Source organism: Rattus norvegicus, chromosome 6, assembly GCF_021556685.1.
Source record: "Rattus norvegicus strain SHRSP/BbbUtx chromosome 6, alternate assembly SHRSP_T2T, whole genome shotgun sequence".
NCBI classification, from domain to species: Eukaryota; Metazoa; Chordata; class Mammalia; order Rodentia; family Muridae; genus Rattus; species Rattus norvegicus.
In genome coordinates, this window is record NC_141539.1 from 81,661,825 (window position 1) to 81,679,812 (window position 17,988).

The 17,988-nt window shown below is 38.8% G+C and overlaps 1 protein-coding gene across 6 annotated transcripts in view; it reads left to right on the forward strand.

The window, feature by feature from the left end:
* Ttc6 (tetratricopeptide repeat domain 6) overlaps positions 1-17,988 on the forward strand; it is a 213,819-nt gene that overhangs the window by 156,841 nt on the left and 38,990 nt on the right. For all 6 annotated transcript variants that reach the window (XR_015622056.1, XR_015622057.1, XR_015622058.1 and 3 more), the window contains 5 exon segments: positions 1,448-1,617; positions 3,894-4,014; positions 5,031-5,181; positions 9,402-9,484; positions 11,691-11,767. Coding sequence is in view for 3 of the 6 variants with exons in the window: in XM_087554072.1 (XP_087410198.1) it covers positions 1,448-1,617; positions 3,894-4,014; positions 5,031-5,181; positions 9,402-9,484; positions 11,691-11,767 (602 nt within the window). In the remaining 3 variants the exon portion in view is untranslated.

The following is a 17,988-nucleotide window of genomic DNA, read 5'->3' on the forward strand; positions in this document are numbered from 1 at the left end:
TGGTTTAGACCCTGGGAGCTCTGGAGGGTCTGGTTGGTTCATATTGTTGTTCTTCCTATGAGGTTGCAAACACATTTAGGTCCTTCAGTTCTTTTCTCTAATTTCTCCATTGGGGATCCCATTCTCAGTCCAATGGTTGGCTGTGAGCATCCACCTCGGTATTTGTCAGGCTCTGGCAGAGCCTCTCAGGAGACAGCTGTGTTAGGCTCCTGTCTACTTGAACTTCTTGGCATCAGCAATAGTGTCTGGATTTGGTGTTTGTATGTGGGATGGATCCCCATGTTTGGCAGTCTCAGGAGGGCCTTTCCTTCAGTCTCTGCTCCTGTATGTTGTTCCTCCTTCTAAGAAGAACTGAAGCATCCACATTTTAGTTTTCCTTCTTCTTGAGCTTCATGTGTTTTTTGAACTGTATTTTGGGTATTTAGAGTTTTTGGGCTAATATTCACTTATCAGTGAGTGCATACCATGTGTGTTCTTTTGTGATTGAGTTGTCTCTAGTTCAGGATAGTCTGTAGTTCAATCAATTTGCATAAGAATTTCATGAAGTCATTGTTTTTGATAGCTGACTGGTACTCCACTGTGTAAATGTAGCACATTTTCTGTATCCATTCCTCTGTTGAAGGGCATCTGGGTTCTTTCCAGCTTCTGGCTATTATAAATAAGGCTGCTATGAACATAGTGGAGCATGTGTCCTTGTTATATGTTGGAGCATCTTTTGGGTATATGCCCAAGAGAGGTATAGCTGGGTCCTCAGGTAGTACAACATCTATTTTCTGAGGAACCGACAGACTGATTTCCAGAATGGTTTTACCGGCTTGCAATCCCAGCAACAATGGAGGAGCATTTCCTGTTGAATCAGTATTTGATTCAATCCTTTGGGCTCACACTGGGATGCTTCCCATCCTAACATATCCTTAGCTCTGGAGGGATGAGCTTTGACTACCATAAAGATAAAGATTGATAGTTTCAAAAGCTTTTTTCAGTAGCTTCCTTTTCCCCCAATTGACTAAAGATAAATGCTTTAAAATAACAGATGTGTCTTTGTAATAGGGCAGGCGGTCTCATAACATCTTCAACTAACCCCTTCATATATTTCTTGACCCCAAACCTTTTGTGCAAATATTACTCCTTTCACTAAAAATAAAATGAGCATCCAGAAAAAATCAATAATAAAGAATGGATTTTTGAAAGTATTTTAAATGCTGTCTCCTCTGTAATAGAAGTGAGATAAAAGTTAATAACCATGCTGCTGCCCCATAAACACAACTAATAAGCATATCATTATGTAACAAAGTGTCCCTATAGAATGTTTATGTGTTTTGAGAGCCGCAGCACAACTAAGCTCTATTAGAAAGCAGAGTGCAGCAGCCACAAGCTAGGTGATAGGTTTAACAAAAAGAGAGAACGTCTGTTTTGCAATACACATTCAAATGCTTTTTTTTTCTAGGACAAACAGGGGGAGAGCATATTTCAAAAGGAATTTATTCAAACAAGCAACCGAAGACTTTTCTGCTGCCATCCACTCAGACCCCAACAACTGGCTAGCCCTGTACTACCGAGCCTGCTTATTTAGAAAGTGTAGCCCTCAAAGAGCGCTGCAGGACTACAGTGTGTCAGGTACTTGGCTACGGGTTCGTGAGAGTCACATGCGAGGGGAACACTAATGTTCCTTCACTCACGTAATATGCAGATCATTGTGTAGTTCTGTAGATACTTGCTTTGTAAATGCATGTTGCTCACAGGTATGCATGAACACATACAGGTAGAGGCCAGAGGACAATTTCAGGAGTTGGCTGCTTCTTTTCCCTTTTATTCTCTCCTTTCTCACTTATTCTTTTAAATTATATTATTTCCCGTGACATAACCCTCCACTGGCCTCACTAAATAGTCTAGGGTTTGTGGCCAATGAATATAGGGGTCCACTTTCCTCAGCCTCCCCTTACCGAGATTACCAGCAGCACATGTTAACATGCCAAACTTCCCCTCTTCTGAGGGTTCTAGGGATAGAACTCAGGTCCCTGTGCTTCAAGGAGAGCACTTTACTAAGACACCATGCCATCCCTGAAATGACCCATATATCCTGAGAGGAACTCATGTGTCATGTCTGTTTCCAAGGTCTCCTGGGAAGCAGGGCTGAAGATTGCCACCCAGTTCTCTTTCTATCATCACATCAAATTTCTGCCATAGCTCACCCCATCTTTGCTTCTCCCTTGCCTGTCATGGCCTCTGTGCTCACTGATATGCCTTTTCTCAGTTCACACCTCCTTTTTCAGTATAGTGTCAAAGCAAATATGTCGTAAGTATAAATGAGGCTCTGCAGCCAAATGCTCTAGATTTAAAGAGTTCTGTGGGTCCATCTGCTTCCACTCAACTTGTCCGTCTGGAGAATCTTTTCCTTTTTATTCTTTCTCTGAAAGCCTTACCCTCCCACATCCTTCAGCAGCCTCCCATCTTGAAAGCTGTTGTAACAATTCAAAATCTCTACTACTGAATTATCCAGAGCAGACCAGCCTGATTTTAGTCTTCACTCTTCCCTATATATTGCTGCAAGGATTTAAACAATCCACCATTATCACAAGGCTCTCTGATAATAATGTTGGATGTTTATGGGTATTTAAGTACTTTCTGAGGACACTTCTAGGTACTATACATGGAATATGTCAGTGAACACTCGAGTAATGATAAGAAGAATTTACTATTGCCCATTTTTTTTTCTGATAAAAACAAAAGCCTAGTATAATTAAATCACTCCATCAAGTTTTTTTTTTTTTTCTGCAAGAATTGATTTCCTGCCAGTATCACAGCAGAACTTTTCCTAGTCGGCCAATCACACTGTGAACTGAGCTGTGGGATTGCCTTTAGGACATTGATTATTTGCTTCATTAGCATGGCCTTTGCTAGCATTGGCTAAAGCCTCCCAAATCTCATATGGAAGGGTGGGAGTGAAGGAGAGGGACAGGGAGAAGGAGGGGGTTAGCTCTCAATCCAAAATGGACTTGAGAAGCTTAGAAAACATGAACTGACTTTTATAAAAGTCCATATAGCTCACTACCATGTGTTTTTTAAACCAACGGGAGTTGGTAACCAAGGGACTTGAGCTGTACCCTCTTAGTTGAGTACCGGTGAGGGCCACTCATCTGCAGTGGAGGTTGTTTTTCTCCTCTCGTTTCCCGCATACAGTCAAGTTTTCCACCTCACGTCCAAGTTCTTCTTGCCTTAAATAACATCTATGAAGCCCTCTATCTCTGTAGATAAGTAGCTCTGACATCTGCCACATGCCTTGTTGTCCACCAGTACACCCTCACCTGTTCTTCTCTCCTTAATGTCTTTGTGATAATAACAGGCCACTGTGAGCAAGAACACCCTTCCATCAGTGTTAATTCTTTTCCATCGACTTATCCTTTAGTCTCTGTCAGTGTACTGTGCTCCCCTGGCTTTAAACTCTTCATCTATAAAGTGAATGGGATGTCAGAGTTTACTACCAGCTTTCATGAATTTGTGAACTGTGACTGTCACGGTATTACTACCTAGCAATTAAAAAAAAAAGTATATTTGGCTGGAGTGATGGCTCAGAGGTTAAGAGCACTGACTGCTTTTCCCAAGGTCCAGAGTTCAATTCCCAGGAACCACATGGTGGCTCACAATCATCTGTAATGGAATCCGATGCCCTCTTCTGGTGTGTCTGAAGATAGCTACAGTGTACTCATACAAGAAATAAATAAATAAATCTTTAAAAAATGTATATTAATTTTTGCCACATGGCAATGGGGCATTCATCATAGAGATGTTGTTTATGGAATGCTAGATAGGGGAGCAATAAATAGTCAGGGTGTACTTGGAAATATAACTCATGTGATTGTTTAGAAACCAACGTATATGCTTTATATCTTCAGTTCTTATAAATGATGGCTACGATAACCTTAATTGTTTTCTACATCGGGGTATACTCTATACAGAATTAAAGTTTTGGATGCTGGCAGTTTGTGATTTTGAAACTGTCGTTACTCTCGAAAGGTATGTCCTTGTTTTCATACTTATATTGCTATTGCATGAAATCAGAAATAAAAAAAAAGAAAGCTTACACCTCATTATTAATAGTCTTGTAGAAAATGAGACTGTAATTATGAAGTCACAGTAGAATTAGAATAACGCTAAAATAAGATTACTGGTAAAATAAGACTTGTTCATTTCAGTTGCTTTGTAAAATTTAGAGGCTGAAGAGCTTTGAGACAATTTAAATCCATGGATGTTAAGTTAAAAAGTTAAAAAGGAGAGTTAAGGGCATAGGTCTCTGAGGACCACAGTGGTGTCTTTGGGATAAGGAGGCAGAGTGATGTTTCAGATAAAGAGTCAGAAGCCCTTTGCTGTCCAGTGGTTGGGGCTTCCATGGGTGTGGGTTACAGAATTGTAGCCCTTGTCTTGAAATAGAAACACTGAACAAAGTAATGTCTATGGTCATTCCCAGGCTAGAAAAATAATCACTTGATTTTAGAAGAGGAAACAACATTTGTTTGATATTGAAAAGCAATTTTATAAGTATCCATGTGGAGAGGTTTTTTGCTTGAAAAACCACCAATCCTTAGAACGACTTTCAGGATTACTCATAGCCTCAGGCAAAGACTTTTGAATTGAGGAACAATAATCATTAATTCAAGGCAACTTAAAATTAAGTCATTTTGCTAAAGTCTAGGAAGCTTTACTATTTCCATTTCCAGTATGGACTCTATAATTGTCAATTCATTACAAAGCCTTTTATTAGGAATGTTCTTCCTTTTTATTGAGACTATTTTTTCATACAGTATATTCCAATCATGGTTTCCCTCCCCTACCTCCTCCTAGCTCCTCACCACCTTCCCAACAACCCATGCTTATAATTTTTTAAGATCGTGCAGTAAACTGATTTCATTTCTTTAGTATAAAGCTTTAAGAATGTTTAATTGCAGTTGATCCATGTATTTCATTAGCTTTTTAAATAAATGATGAACATTGGAATAAATGTAAATTTTAATACATTCTTGTTGTCCTTTTAGAACTGCTACTTTGGCTTACATAAATATTGGCCTTATATATCTACAACACCTGGATAATTATACCGAAGCCTTTTGGTGGTTTACTGAGGCAATTAGAGTCGATCCTTTATATATTCAAAGCTATATTTGTAGAGCAGAAACCTATTCTAAGGTATTTGAGACTGGAAGTTTTGAATTTCAAAATATTTTAATTGTTTGGCTATTTGTCCAATGTAACTTATATGAATATATTCTTTAGCTAACCACAGAGGCTCATGGAGTTGTAAGCAATAGCTATTATTAGCTATTTACAAAGCATCTACTTACAAAGTGTCCATTTTCATTTCTATAATATCCCTACCACATGTTTTATTCTTATTACAAAACTGCATATGACTATTGTAGTTATTGTATTTTATGCAAATAAGAATACATGATAAGAAATTTTCTGAAAAATCAGTAGCTTCGAAGTTGTCTATAATTTTCTTTGCTGGGGAAAAACTACTGTTAGCCTTTTGGGATCTATTGGTCTAATTCTGAGTATGTGTTTGTGTGTGTGTATGTACTGGTAAATGTGTGGGTTCATAGAGGAGAGTATATATATATGTGTATATATATAATTATATACTAATATATACTAATGATTATATATTAATAATTAGCTTTAAATTTAAATTAAAAATATGTAACAAATTTTTAGTGTAACAAATTGAAATAACTCAATAAATCATTTGTCTTCTTCACCTGTAGCTAGAATCTCTGTTTCTCAAATATATTCTGGACTGTTTCCTACTAACAGCTCGGCCCGAGATGCTGCAACTAACAGAGGTTCCAGTGACTATGGAGAAATAAAAGTCCAGGCTTTTCCTTTATTTTTTTTGCTTAAAACCTTTGGGACTTGGCACTTCACTACCTTTCTACCCTTGTTCCTACATATCTCTGGATGCACTGCTTGTAGTCATAACATGCTGGGTTATTCTGTGGCAAAATACCTTCAAAAGCACCTTACTAAAACAGCAAAGACTTATTCTTGTTCATAATAGGTGCTCTACTTTTCCTTTGCTACATCTCAGAGCCTGGTATACCTAGAGTCCAGTTCAAAGTCTTTTTTCTCCAGATAATGAGGTTGCCGAGCAGGCACAGTGCTCTCCTCAGGGAGAGGAAGTTACCAATCTTGTTGGGTAAGACATGGACATGCTTGTAGTGTGTCATTCTTCCCTCTAATCTGTTAATGATATAGACCATTTAGGGAATCTGGTGTGCTCCAATAACATACATAGAATTCAATGTGCCAGCGGGATAGCCAAGTGTCAGGGCATAGACTCACTCACTCTTTGTTCTGAGAGGTCCAAATATCTATACAGTCATTGCTAAATACATTATGTTTATACATTAAGAACTATTATAGTCAGAAAAAAATAAGAAACAGAACTATATAAGCACATTTGGAGGCATTTCTGGGGTATTTTTGTGTAAGAAAAGCAAGATTCACACAAAATATAATGTGTTTAAAATATCAAAATCAAACCATGTCTCTATATGGATATTTTCTTCCACTTGTAGGTTTAGCCTCCTTAATTTCTTCCTTCCTTCCTTCCTTCCTTCCTTCCTTCCTTCCTTCCTTCCTTCCTTCCTTCCTCCCTCCCTCCCTCCCTTCCTTCTTTCTTTCCTTCCTTCCTTTCTTTCTTTTTTCTTTCTTTCTCTTTTTAACTTTATTTAATTTTTTAACACTCCAGATTTTATTCTCCTCCAGGTGCATCCTATATTGACTATTCTACATCCCCTTGTCTCTATGAGGATCTTTCCTTTATTTTATTAATTTCTTTGTTCACTTTACATCCTGATTGTGGACTCTGACCTGTACTCCCAGTCCCTCCTCTTCTCTCAGTCCCACCCTTACAAATTCCTCCCCTGTTACCCCCTCCTTATTTCTGTGGAGAGAAAGGGAAGCCGCATTTGGGTACCACCCTGCTCTGGGATATCCAGTCCCAGCAGGACTAAACACATCTCCTTCTGAGGCCCAACCAGGAAGTCCAGTTAGGCAAGGGAATCCATTTAGCCTCCTTTCTTAATCTAAGCTAAAACTTAACCCCAGTGTGATGGTTTGTATATGCTTGGCCCAGGGAGTGGCATTATTTGGAGGTGTGGCCCTGTTGGAGTAGGTGTGTCACTGTGGGCATGGTCTTAAGACCCTCACCCAACTGCCTAGAAGTCAGTCTTCCACTAACAACCTTCAGATGAAGATGTAGAACTCTTAGCTTTGCCTGCACCATGCCTGCCTGAATGCTTACCTTGCTCCCACCTTGATGAAAATAGACTGAACCTCTGAACCTCTGAACCTGTAAGTCAGCCCCAATTAAATGTTGTCCTTTATAAGACTTGCCTTGGTCATGGTGTCTGTTCAGAGCAGTAAAACTCTAAGACACCCAGAAAAGTGAATAATCTCAGAGATTGAACTTCTGTGGGTCCCAACGAAGTTTATTTGGTCCATAAATATGCAGAATGCCCCCTCCTCCACAGACTTATATAGTGCCCTGCTAGTAGCACTCTTGGAGTGTTGTAATGGAGAGGAAGTAGAGTTGAAATTTTATAATGTGGTCTTGCTGTGTTTCTACTTCCTTGTCTACCAAGATATATGATGTCTTGACTAATGTATTTTTCCCATGGTTTAGCCAGCCACCATATTTCCTCACATAATAGACTGAATTTTCTCAAACAGAGGCAAAATAAGTCTTTTTAAAAGTTGTTTTATCAAGTACTTGGTAACTATCAGCAACAACAGGTTTTGGATAGTATTGGAAATATGAGAAAGTAGGTAATTTTGGAGTCAGGCTGATTGCATTTTCTATTATGAGATGGGATAGGGTTGTGATGTTGAGGATGGAATGTTATGGTTTAAATATAAAATATCTCCCATCAGTTTCTTATTTATTTGGACTCTTGGTCCCCAGTTGGTGATGCTATTTTGGGAGACTGGGGAATTTCAATGAGGTGACACCTCACTGGAGAAAGTACATCACTGTATGGATCTTGGTGTTTTATATCCGGATCCCCCTTCCTGTCAGGTCCATGCTGCAGGGCTGTTGAGGTGAGAGATATTCCAGCCTTAAGCTCTCATTACCATGGGACAGCCTGCTACTCTGTGTTTTCCACCATGATTGACTGTTATGTCTTCAAACTACAAGTCAAAACAAACTCTTCCTTCTGTACAGTGCTTTCACAAGTAATTGATCATAGGACTGAGACAAGCGATGCCAATGTGGACTGTTGGTACAACTAGTTATGGTAATGTGAAAATGCCACTACTTCATTAGTTGTGCCACCAGGACAAGGTCAGCTTAAGAAGCAATAGCCCCAAAGTTCCACAGAAATTCACTAATTTGTTTAAACAAACGTTATCTCTTTGGATTTCCTTTTCACTCTACACGTTATTTTCTTCAAATAGCTTGTGCTTTTTCTGTTCCATTTATTTCATGTATAAATTAGTTTATACACCTCATTTCCATGTATAAATAAATTTTTGTAGCAGCACACTACCATCTTATGGATGGCAGCGCTGGTTGTTTGGGTTAATATGTCTAGGTTTGTGTAGTGTTGCTCTACTGGCAATGTCTTTAATGGTAATTGATATTTTTTGTCCTCTAAAGTATAGAAATTCAAGCTATATTTCTCTGAGCATAATAGGGATAAGAATGAATGGTTCCTTCCATATGAATGTCAAACAGACTTCTTTTTGTACTATTCTTATGATTTGTTTTACCCATTTGCTTATTAATTTTATTTCAAGCCTGCTTCTCCACCTTATTTTTAAAGTGGAATTTACTTTTACTTTTTATGGTCCCCTTTACATGCTAGGTAATTATGTGAAGTTTGCTGAAACAGATGTTAGGGTTGAGAGAGAAAACTTGAAAAGTTAAGCAAAAGAGAAACATATGCATTCTACAACATATCACACAAATCAGTGTAAAATAATACACGAATGGGTGTTTGTAATCATCCTTCAAAACTAAAGGAAACCAATTAAAAAATAAGGACTCTGCAAAATGACAGTTCTTTTTTTTGTTTTTATGATTTATGTTTGCTTTGGTGGGTTAAGAAAATGATGTACTTTTTATATTCATACATACGCATATGTAACAGCAGTTAATGAGAAGAGTGGCCATACATTTGAGGGGTATGAGGTGCTGTTTAAGTGGTAAAATGGGAAGAGGAAACGATATAATTATAACCTCAAACATTAAAAGAAATAATTTCAAACAAGCAGTTATGAATATAAGATATATTTAGACAAGTTTCTACAAAAATTTTGCAAGAAATTGTGGAAGAGGCTAAACATCAAAAATAAGGTGATTGCTTCAATTAGGATACACATTTCTGTTTATCATTCAACAGCTGCATAAACTGAAAAAAGCAGTAACTGAATTATCTCGGGCTATCCATCTCCAGCCTGATGCAATCCACCTATACATAATAAGGTATGAGCACAGAAACTGAGTTCTTCTTGGAATAACTGGATGTTTTAACAAACTCTTGGCATTCTTCTATTCTTCCTCTATTCTTATTTTACACTTAATCTCGAAACAACGTCTACCTGTTAACATTTATTGTTATTCTTAATTACATGCCAAGATAACCATATCATTCCGTTTGGTGTACTCTTGCACTAAAATATAGCTGCTAAGAGCAAGGTCCTTTGAAGCCTTCTAGATGACTTGCTGTGTAGATAGCACATATCCTTTCAAAGTAAGGTGCTACTTTTGAACATTGGTTTTGTTTGTATCCACAGAAGTACTGAATAGAACCCTCTGCTAATTAAATGGAAAAAAAAGTGACCCTCATTATTGTAACTCAAATTTAGTAGAATTTGTTATAGAAACCTATTGTAAGAATTATTACCAAAAATATTCATAAGCCTGGGAAAATACAATAGGACATATTTTCTGATAAAGATGTATTTTATGTTTTAACACTTAAACCACATTTTAGAAATTTACATTAACATTTTACCCCTTTCTGCTCTATGAACCTTAGCTTTTTTATTTTAGGTTCGCAGTTCATAAATTTTGTTTCTGTCATTGGAAATCCATGTTAATTTATCTCTTTTGATTTTTTTTTTTTTTGCCATGCACGGTGATGTGTGCCTTTAATCCTAGTACTTGGAGGCAGAGGCAGAGGCAGAGGCAGAGGCAGAGGCAGAGGCAGAGGCAGAGGCAGAGGCAGAGGCAGAGGCAGAGGCAGAGGCAGAGGCAGAGGCAGAGGCAGAGTGGCAGGGGGCAGAGAGGCAGAGGCAGAGGCAGAGGCGCAGAGAGGCAGGCAGAGAGGCAGTGAGAGAGGCAGAGAGATAGGCAGAGAGAGAGGCAGAGAGAGAGGCAGAGAGAGAGAGGGAGAGAGGCAGAGAGAGAGGCAGAGAGAGAGAGGGAGAGAGGCAGAGAGAGAGAGGGAGAGAGGCAGAGAGAGAGGCAGAGAGAGAGGCAGAGAGAGAGAGAGAGGCAGAGAGAGAGAGGGAGAGAGGCAGAGAGGCAGAGAGAGAGGCAGAGAGAGAGGGAGAGAGGCAGAGAGGCAGAGAGAGAGAGGCAGAGAGAGAGAGGCAGAGAGAGAGAGGCAGAGAGAGAGAGGCAGAGAGAGAGAGGCAGAGAGGCAGAGGCAGAGGCAGAGGCAGAGGCAGAGGCAGAGAGAGAGAGGCAGAGAGAGAGAGGCAGAGAGAGAGAGGCAGAGAGGCAGAGGCAGAGGCAGAGGCAGAGGCAGAGGCAGAGGCAGAGGCAGAGGCAGAGGCAGAGGCAGAGGCAGAGGCAGAGGCAGAGGCAGAGGCAGAGGCAGAGGCAGAAGCAGAGGCAGAGGCATGTAGATCTCTCTGTGTTCAAGGCCAGCTCAGTCTACACAGCAAGTTCCAGGACAGCCAGAATTGCATAGAGTGTTCCTGCCTCAAAGTACCAAAAGCTAAAACAAACAAACAAACAAACAAACAACAACAACAAAAAACCCCAAACAAGTGACTATATTTGATTCAGTTCAGTTTACCTTAGTTTAAAATTTGATTTTATAGTACTTATGTAAATATGTGAATGTTTTACAATTGTAAAAGATTAGGTATCATCATAAACATCAGAGTACTTACTTTTGATGAGTGAGTGCTTAACTCTGAATAGGACATTAAATCAACCCCTCTAAGATTCAAGGGTGATTATGGAAGAGCTGGGTGGTAGGAATTTAAGATCGGGGAGATAGGGAGAAGGGCTGCACAATGCTGTCTTCTAGATAGGTCAGAGCAACTGGGGTTGCCTGCACTGAACCCCACAAGACTGGGCTTATCGACAGTCAGTCGTGATCTGGGGATGAAGAACAGACATTTCTTTCAGTTGGGTATACAACGGAGGAGCCCACATTTCCGTGCGTTCTAAACCCATGGTCACATAGAGGATGGTAGTTGAAGTCGGTGAGTCTTAAAACAACAGTAGCAGCAGCAGCAGCAACAAAGCAAAGAAAGACTGAGTGTGAGACAGGCTTCAAGAACAGGGGAGGGGCATGGTAAAGCAGGGGCAGAAGGAGATGAGAACACTGTGGGGGTTATAGTGATCAGAATGTACTTTATACATGCCAAGGGAAAAATCAAATACAAGACTTAAAATCCAACAGAATAATTACCTTTTACCTGTGTAGAATAAAAGCTATTATTTCTTCCAGAGGACAGTATCTTCTTATGATGAAGAGTTATGATCTTGCAAAGCTCACTATTTTTCAAGTAGCAGAAATGAACAAAGGTAAATAACACTAATTCAAACTAAAACATTAAAGAAATACTTCTCCATGTTTTGTACTATTTGTAATATAGATATATTGATATTGAGATGATGAACAATTTACTTGAAAGGCAGAATTTGAAACTGTGGTCTTTATATCTACAAAATTAATGAATTTTGTGAGAAAGCTAACTTTGTGATATACCAGGCTTATGATTTTATTTTATTTTTTTGTTTGTAACTGTAGTGACTTTTTGTTTTATGGTAATAAAAGGTTTCACTTGATATAGCATTTCATATTGCAAAACTAATATCATAATCTGTGGCTCCCTTAATATAATTATATTCTAAATTCACACTATGCAGCATGGGTACCAGTAATCTTTCTTTTTTAAAATTTTTTATTAGATATATTTCTTTACTTATATTTCAAATGTTATTCCCCTTCCGAATTTGCAGCCCATAAGCCCCCATTCCCTCCCCTCTCCCTCCCCCATATGGGTATTTGCCCTATACATCCTCCTTATTGCCCAACCCCATATTACCCTGCATTGGGGTCCAACTTTGGCAGGACCAAGGGCTTCCCTTCCACTGGTGCCCCAACATGGCTATTCTCTGCTATATATGCAGTTGGAGCCCTGGGTCAGTCCATGTATAGTCTTTCAGTAGTGGTTTAGTTCCTGGAAGCTCTGGTTGTTGGCATTGTTGTTTTTATGGGGTTGCAAGCTCCTTCAACTCTTTCAACACTTCCTCTAATTTCCCCCCAAGGGGGCCCTGTTCTCAGTTCGGTGGATTGCTGCTTGCATTGACCCCTGTATTGGACATACCCTGTATGTGTCTCTCAGGAGAGATCTGTATCCAGTCCCTTTCAGCATGCATTTTTTTAGCTTCATCAATCTTACCTAGTTTTGGTGGCTGTATATATATGGGCCACATGTGGGTCAGGCTCTGAATGGCCATTCCTTGAGTTGCTGCTCTAAACTTTGCTTCCATATCCCCTCCTATGGATATTTTTTCCCCTTTTAAGAAGGAGTGGGGGCATCCGCATTTTGCTCATCCTTCTTCTTGAGCTTCCTGTGGTCTGTCGATTGTATCTTGGGGAATTCGAGCTTTTTGGTTAATATCCACTTATCAATGAGTGCATACCAAGTATGTTTTTCTGTGATTGGGTTACCTCACTCAGCATGATATTTTCTGGTTCATTCCATTTGTCTATGAATTTCATGATAGCTTAGTTTTTTGATAGCTGACTAGTACTCCATTGTGTAGATGTACCACATTTTTTTTAATCCATTCCTCTGTTGAAGGGCATCTGGGTTTTTTCCAGCTTCTGGCTATTATAAATAAGGCTGCTATGAACATAGTGGAGCATGTGTCTTGTTATATGCCCAAGAGAGGTATAGCTGGGTCTTCAGGTAGTGGAATGTCCAATTTTCTGAGGAACCGCCAGACTGATTTCCAGAATGGTTGTACCAGTTTGCAATCCCACCAACAATGGAGGAGTATTCCTCTTTCTCCACATCCTTGCCAGCATCTGCTGTCACCTGAGTTTTTTATCTTAGCCATTCTCACTGGTGTGAGGTGAAATCTCAGGGTTGTTTTGATTTGCATTTCCCTGATGACTAAGAATGTTGAACATTTCTTCAGGTGCTTTTTGGCCATTACATAATCCTCAGCTGAAAATGTTTTGTTTAGCTCTGTACCCCATTTTTAATAGGGTTTTTTTTGCTCTCTGGAGTCTAACTTCTTGAGTTCTTTGTGTATTTTGGATATTAGCCCTGTATCAGATGTAGGATTGGTAAAGATCTTTTCCCAATCTGTTGGTTGCCGTTTTGTCCTAACCACAGTGTCCTTTGTCTTACAGAAGCTTTGCAGTTTTATGAGATCCCATTTGTCAATTCTTGATCTTAGAGCATAAGCCATTGGTGTTTTGTTCAGGAACTTTTCTTCAGTGCCCATGTGTTCGAGATTCTTCCTCACTTTTTCTTCTATTAGTTTGAGTGTATCTGGTTTAATGTGGAGGTCCTTGATCCCCACTTGGACTTAAGCTTTGTACAGGGTGATAAGAATGGATCGATCTGCATTCTTCTACATGCTGACCTCCAGTTGAACCAGCACCATTTGTTGAAAATGCTATCATTCTTCCATTGGATGATTTTAGCTCCTTTGTCAAGTATCAAGTGACTATAGGTTTGTGGCTCCATTTCTGGGTCTTCAATTCTGTTCCATTGGTCTATCTGTCTGTCTCGGTACCAATACCATACAGTTTTTATGACAATTGCTCTGTAGTACTGCTTGAAGTCAGGGATCGTGAGTCCCCCAGAAGTTCTTTTATTGTTGAGTATAGTTTTCACTGTCCTTGGTTTTTTGTTGTTCCAAATGAATTTGTAAATTGCTCTTTCTATCTCTATAAAGAATTGAGTAGGAATTTTGATGGTGATTGCTTTGAATCTGTAGATTGCTTTTCGCAAAATGACCATCTTTACTATATTAATCCTCCCAATCCATGAGCATGGAAGATCTTTCCATCTTCTGAGATCTTCATTTTCTTTTTTCAGAGACTTGAAGTTCTTGTCATACAGATCTTTTACTTGCTTGGTTAATGTCACAGCAAGATATTTTATATTACTTGGGACTATTTTAAAGGGTGTCATTTCCTTAATTTCTTTCTCAGCCTGTTAATCCTTTGAGTAGAGGAAGGCTACCAATTTGTTTGAGTTAATTTTATACCCAGACACTTTGCAGAAGTTGTTTATCAGGCTTAGTGTCCTCTGTTGGAACTTTTGGGGTCACTTAAGTACACTATCATGTCCTCTGCAAATAGTGATATTTTGATTTCTTCCCTTCCAATTTGTATCCCTTTGACCCCCTTTTGCTGTCTGATTTCTCTGGCTAGGACTTCAAGTACTATATTGAATAAGTAAGGAGAGAGTGGGCAGCCTTGTCTAGTCCCTGATTTTAGTGGAATTGCTTCAAGTTTCTCTCCATTTAGGTTGATGTTAGCTACTGGTTTGCTGCATATTGCTTTTACTATGTTTAGGTATGGGTCTTGAATTCCTGATCTTTCTAAGACTTTTATCATGAAAGGGTGTTGAATTTTGTCAAATGCTTTCTCAGCATCTAATGAAATGATCAGTCGTTTTTATCTTTGAGTTTGTTTATATAGTGGATTACGTTGATGGATTTTTGTATATTAAACCATCCCTGCATCCCTGGGATGAAGCCTACTTGATCATGATGGATGATTATTTTGATGTGTTCTTGGATTCGGTTTGCAAGAATTTTATTGAGTATTTTTGTATCAATATTCATAAGGGAAATTGGTCTGAAGTTCTCTTTCTTTGTTGGGTCTTTGTGTGGTTTCAGTATAAGAGTAGTTGTGGCTTCATAGAAGGAATATTGGTAGTGCTCCTCTGTTTCAATTTTGTGGAGTAGCTTGGGACAGTATTGGTATGAGGTCTTCTATGAAGGTCTGATAGATTTCTGCACTGAACCCATCTGGACCTGGGCTCTTTTTGGTTGGGAGACTTTTAGTAACTGCTTCTATTTCTTTAGGAGTTATGGGGTTGTTTAGATGGTTTATTTGTTCCTATTTTAACTTTGGTACCTGGTATCTGTCTAGGAAATTGTCCACTCATTTCCTCCAGATTTTCCAGTTTTGTTGAATATAGACTTTTGTAATAGGATCTGATGGTTTTTTTTTAATTTCTTCAGATTCTGTTGTTATGTCTCCCTTTTCATTTCTTATTTTGTTAATTTGGATACACTTTCTGTGACCTCTGGTTAGTCTGGCTAAGTGTTTATCTCTCTTGTTGATTTTCTCAAAGAATCAGCTCCTGGTTTTGTTGATTCTTTGTATATTCCTTTTCTTTTTCTATGTGGTTGATTTCAGCCCTTGAGTTTGATTATTTCCTGCCCTCTACTCCTTTTGTGTTTATTTATTTCTTTTTGTTCTAGAGCTTTTAGGTGTGCTGTCAAGCTGCTGATATACACTCTCTCATGTTTCTTTTTACAGGCATTCAGAGCTATGAGTTTTCCTCTTAGTACTGCTTTCATTGTATCCCATAAGCTTGTGACTGTTGTATATTCAGTTTCATTAAATTCTAAGAAGTCTTTAATTTCTTTCTTTATTTCTTCCTTGTCCAGGTTGTCATTGAGTAGAGCATTGTTCAACTTCCATGTGTATGTGGGCTTTCTGTCATTATTGCTGTTCTTGAAGACCAGTCTTACTGTGTGGTGATCTGATAGGATGCACGGGATTATTTCTATCTTCCTGTATCTGTTGAGGCCTGTTTTGTGACCAATTATATGGTCAATTTTGAAGAAGATTCCATGAGGTGCTGAGAAGAAGGTACCTCTGATTTAGGATGGAAATATCTGTTAAATCAATTTGGTTCATAACTTCTGTTAGTTTCTCTACGTCTCTGTTTAATTTCTGTTTCCATGATCTGTCCATTGATGAGAGTGGGGTGTTTAAATCTTCTACTATTATTGTGTGAGGTGCAATGTGTGCTTTGAGCTTTAGTAAGGTTTCTTTTATGGATGTAGGTGCCCTTGCATTTGGACCATAGATATTTCGAAGTGAGAGTTCATCTAGGTGGATTTTTCCTTTGATGAATATGAAGTGTCCTTCCTTATCTTTTTTAATGTCTTTTGGTTGAAAGTCAATTTTATTTGATATTAGAATGGCAATCCAGCTTGTTTCTTCGGGCCATTTGCTTGGAAATTTCTTTCCAGTCATTTCCTCTGAGATAGTGTCTGTCTTTGTCTCTGAGGTGTGTTTCCTGCATGCAGCAAAATGCTGGGTCCTCTTTACGTATCTATTCTGTTAGTCTATGTCTTTTTATTGGGGAATCGAGTCCATTGATGTTGAGAGATATTAAGGAATAGTGATTGTAACTTCCTGTTATTTTCGTTGTTAGAGGTGGAATTTATGTTTGTCTCTCTTTTGGTTTCATTGCAAGGAAATTATATTCTTGCTTTCGGTATGGTATAGTTTCTCTCCTTGTGTTGGAGTTTTCCATCTATTATCCTTTGTAGCACTGAATTTGTAGAAAGATATTGCATAAATTTGATTTTGTCATGGAATATCTTGGTTTCTCCGTCTATGTTAATTGAGAGTTTTGCAGTAACTTGGACTGGCATTTGTGTTCTCTAGGGTCTGTATGACATCTGTCTAGGATCTTCTGACTTTGATAGTCTCTGGTGAGAAGTCTGGTGTAATTCTTACAAGTCTGCCTTTATATGTCACTTGACTTTTTTCCCTTACTGCTTTTAATATTCTTTCTTTGTTTTGTGCATTTGGTGTTTTAACTATTATGTGGTGGGAGGAATTTCTCTTCTGGTCCAATCTATTTGGAGTTCTGTAGGCTTCTTGTATATTTATGGGCATCTCTTTCCTTAGGTTAGGGAAGTTTTCTTCTATAATTTTGTTGAATTTATTTACTGTCCCCTTAATTTGAGAGTCTTCACTTTCTTCTATCCCTATTATCTTTAGGTTTGATCTTCTCATTGTGTCCTGAATTTCCTGTATGTTTTGGGCTAGGTGTTTTTTGCATTTTACATTATCTTTGACAGTTGTGTCGATGTTTTCTATGGTATCTTCTGCCCCTGAGATTCTCTCTTCTATCTCTTGTATTCTGTTGGTGATGCTTGTATCTGTGGCTACGTGTCTCTTCCTTATGTTTTTTATATCTAGTGTTGTCTCCTTTTGTGCTTTCTTTATTGTTTCTATTTCCATTTTCAATTCCTTCACCTGTTTGGTTGTATTTTCCTGTAATTCTTTCAGGGATTTTTGTGTTTCCTCTTTAAGGGCTTCTACTTGTTTACTTGTGTTTTCCTGCATTTCTCTAAAGGAGTTGTTTATGTCTTTCTTAAAGTCCTCCATCACTATCAAAAAATGTGGTTTCAAATCTAAGTCTTGCTGTTCTGGTGTGTTTAGATATACAGCATTTTCTTTGGTGGGAGAACTGGGCTCTGATGATGCCAAGTAATCTTGGTTTCTGTTGCTTAGGTTCCTGAGCTTGACTGTAACCATTGGGTTGTCTCTGGTGTTTGCTTGTCTTGCTGTTTCTGAGAGTGACTTGGCCCTGCTGTAGGCCTCTGTTTCAGCACTCCTGTAGAACTGTTTTCTTGTTTTCTTTCAGCCTTTTCTGAGAATAGGTGCTCTGCTCTCAGCTGTGGCAGCACTCCTGGTGACTGTCTTCCAGCTCTAGGGGCCTGCAGGAATTAAACGGTCCTGC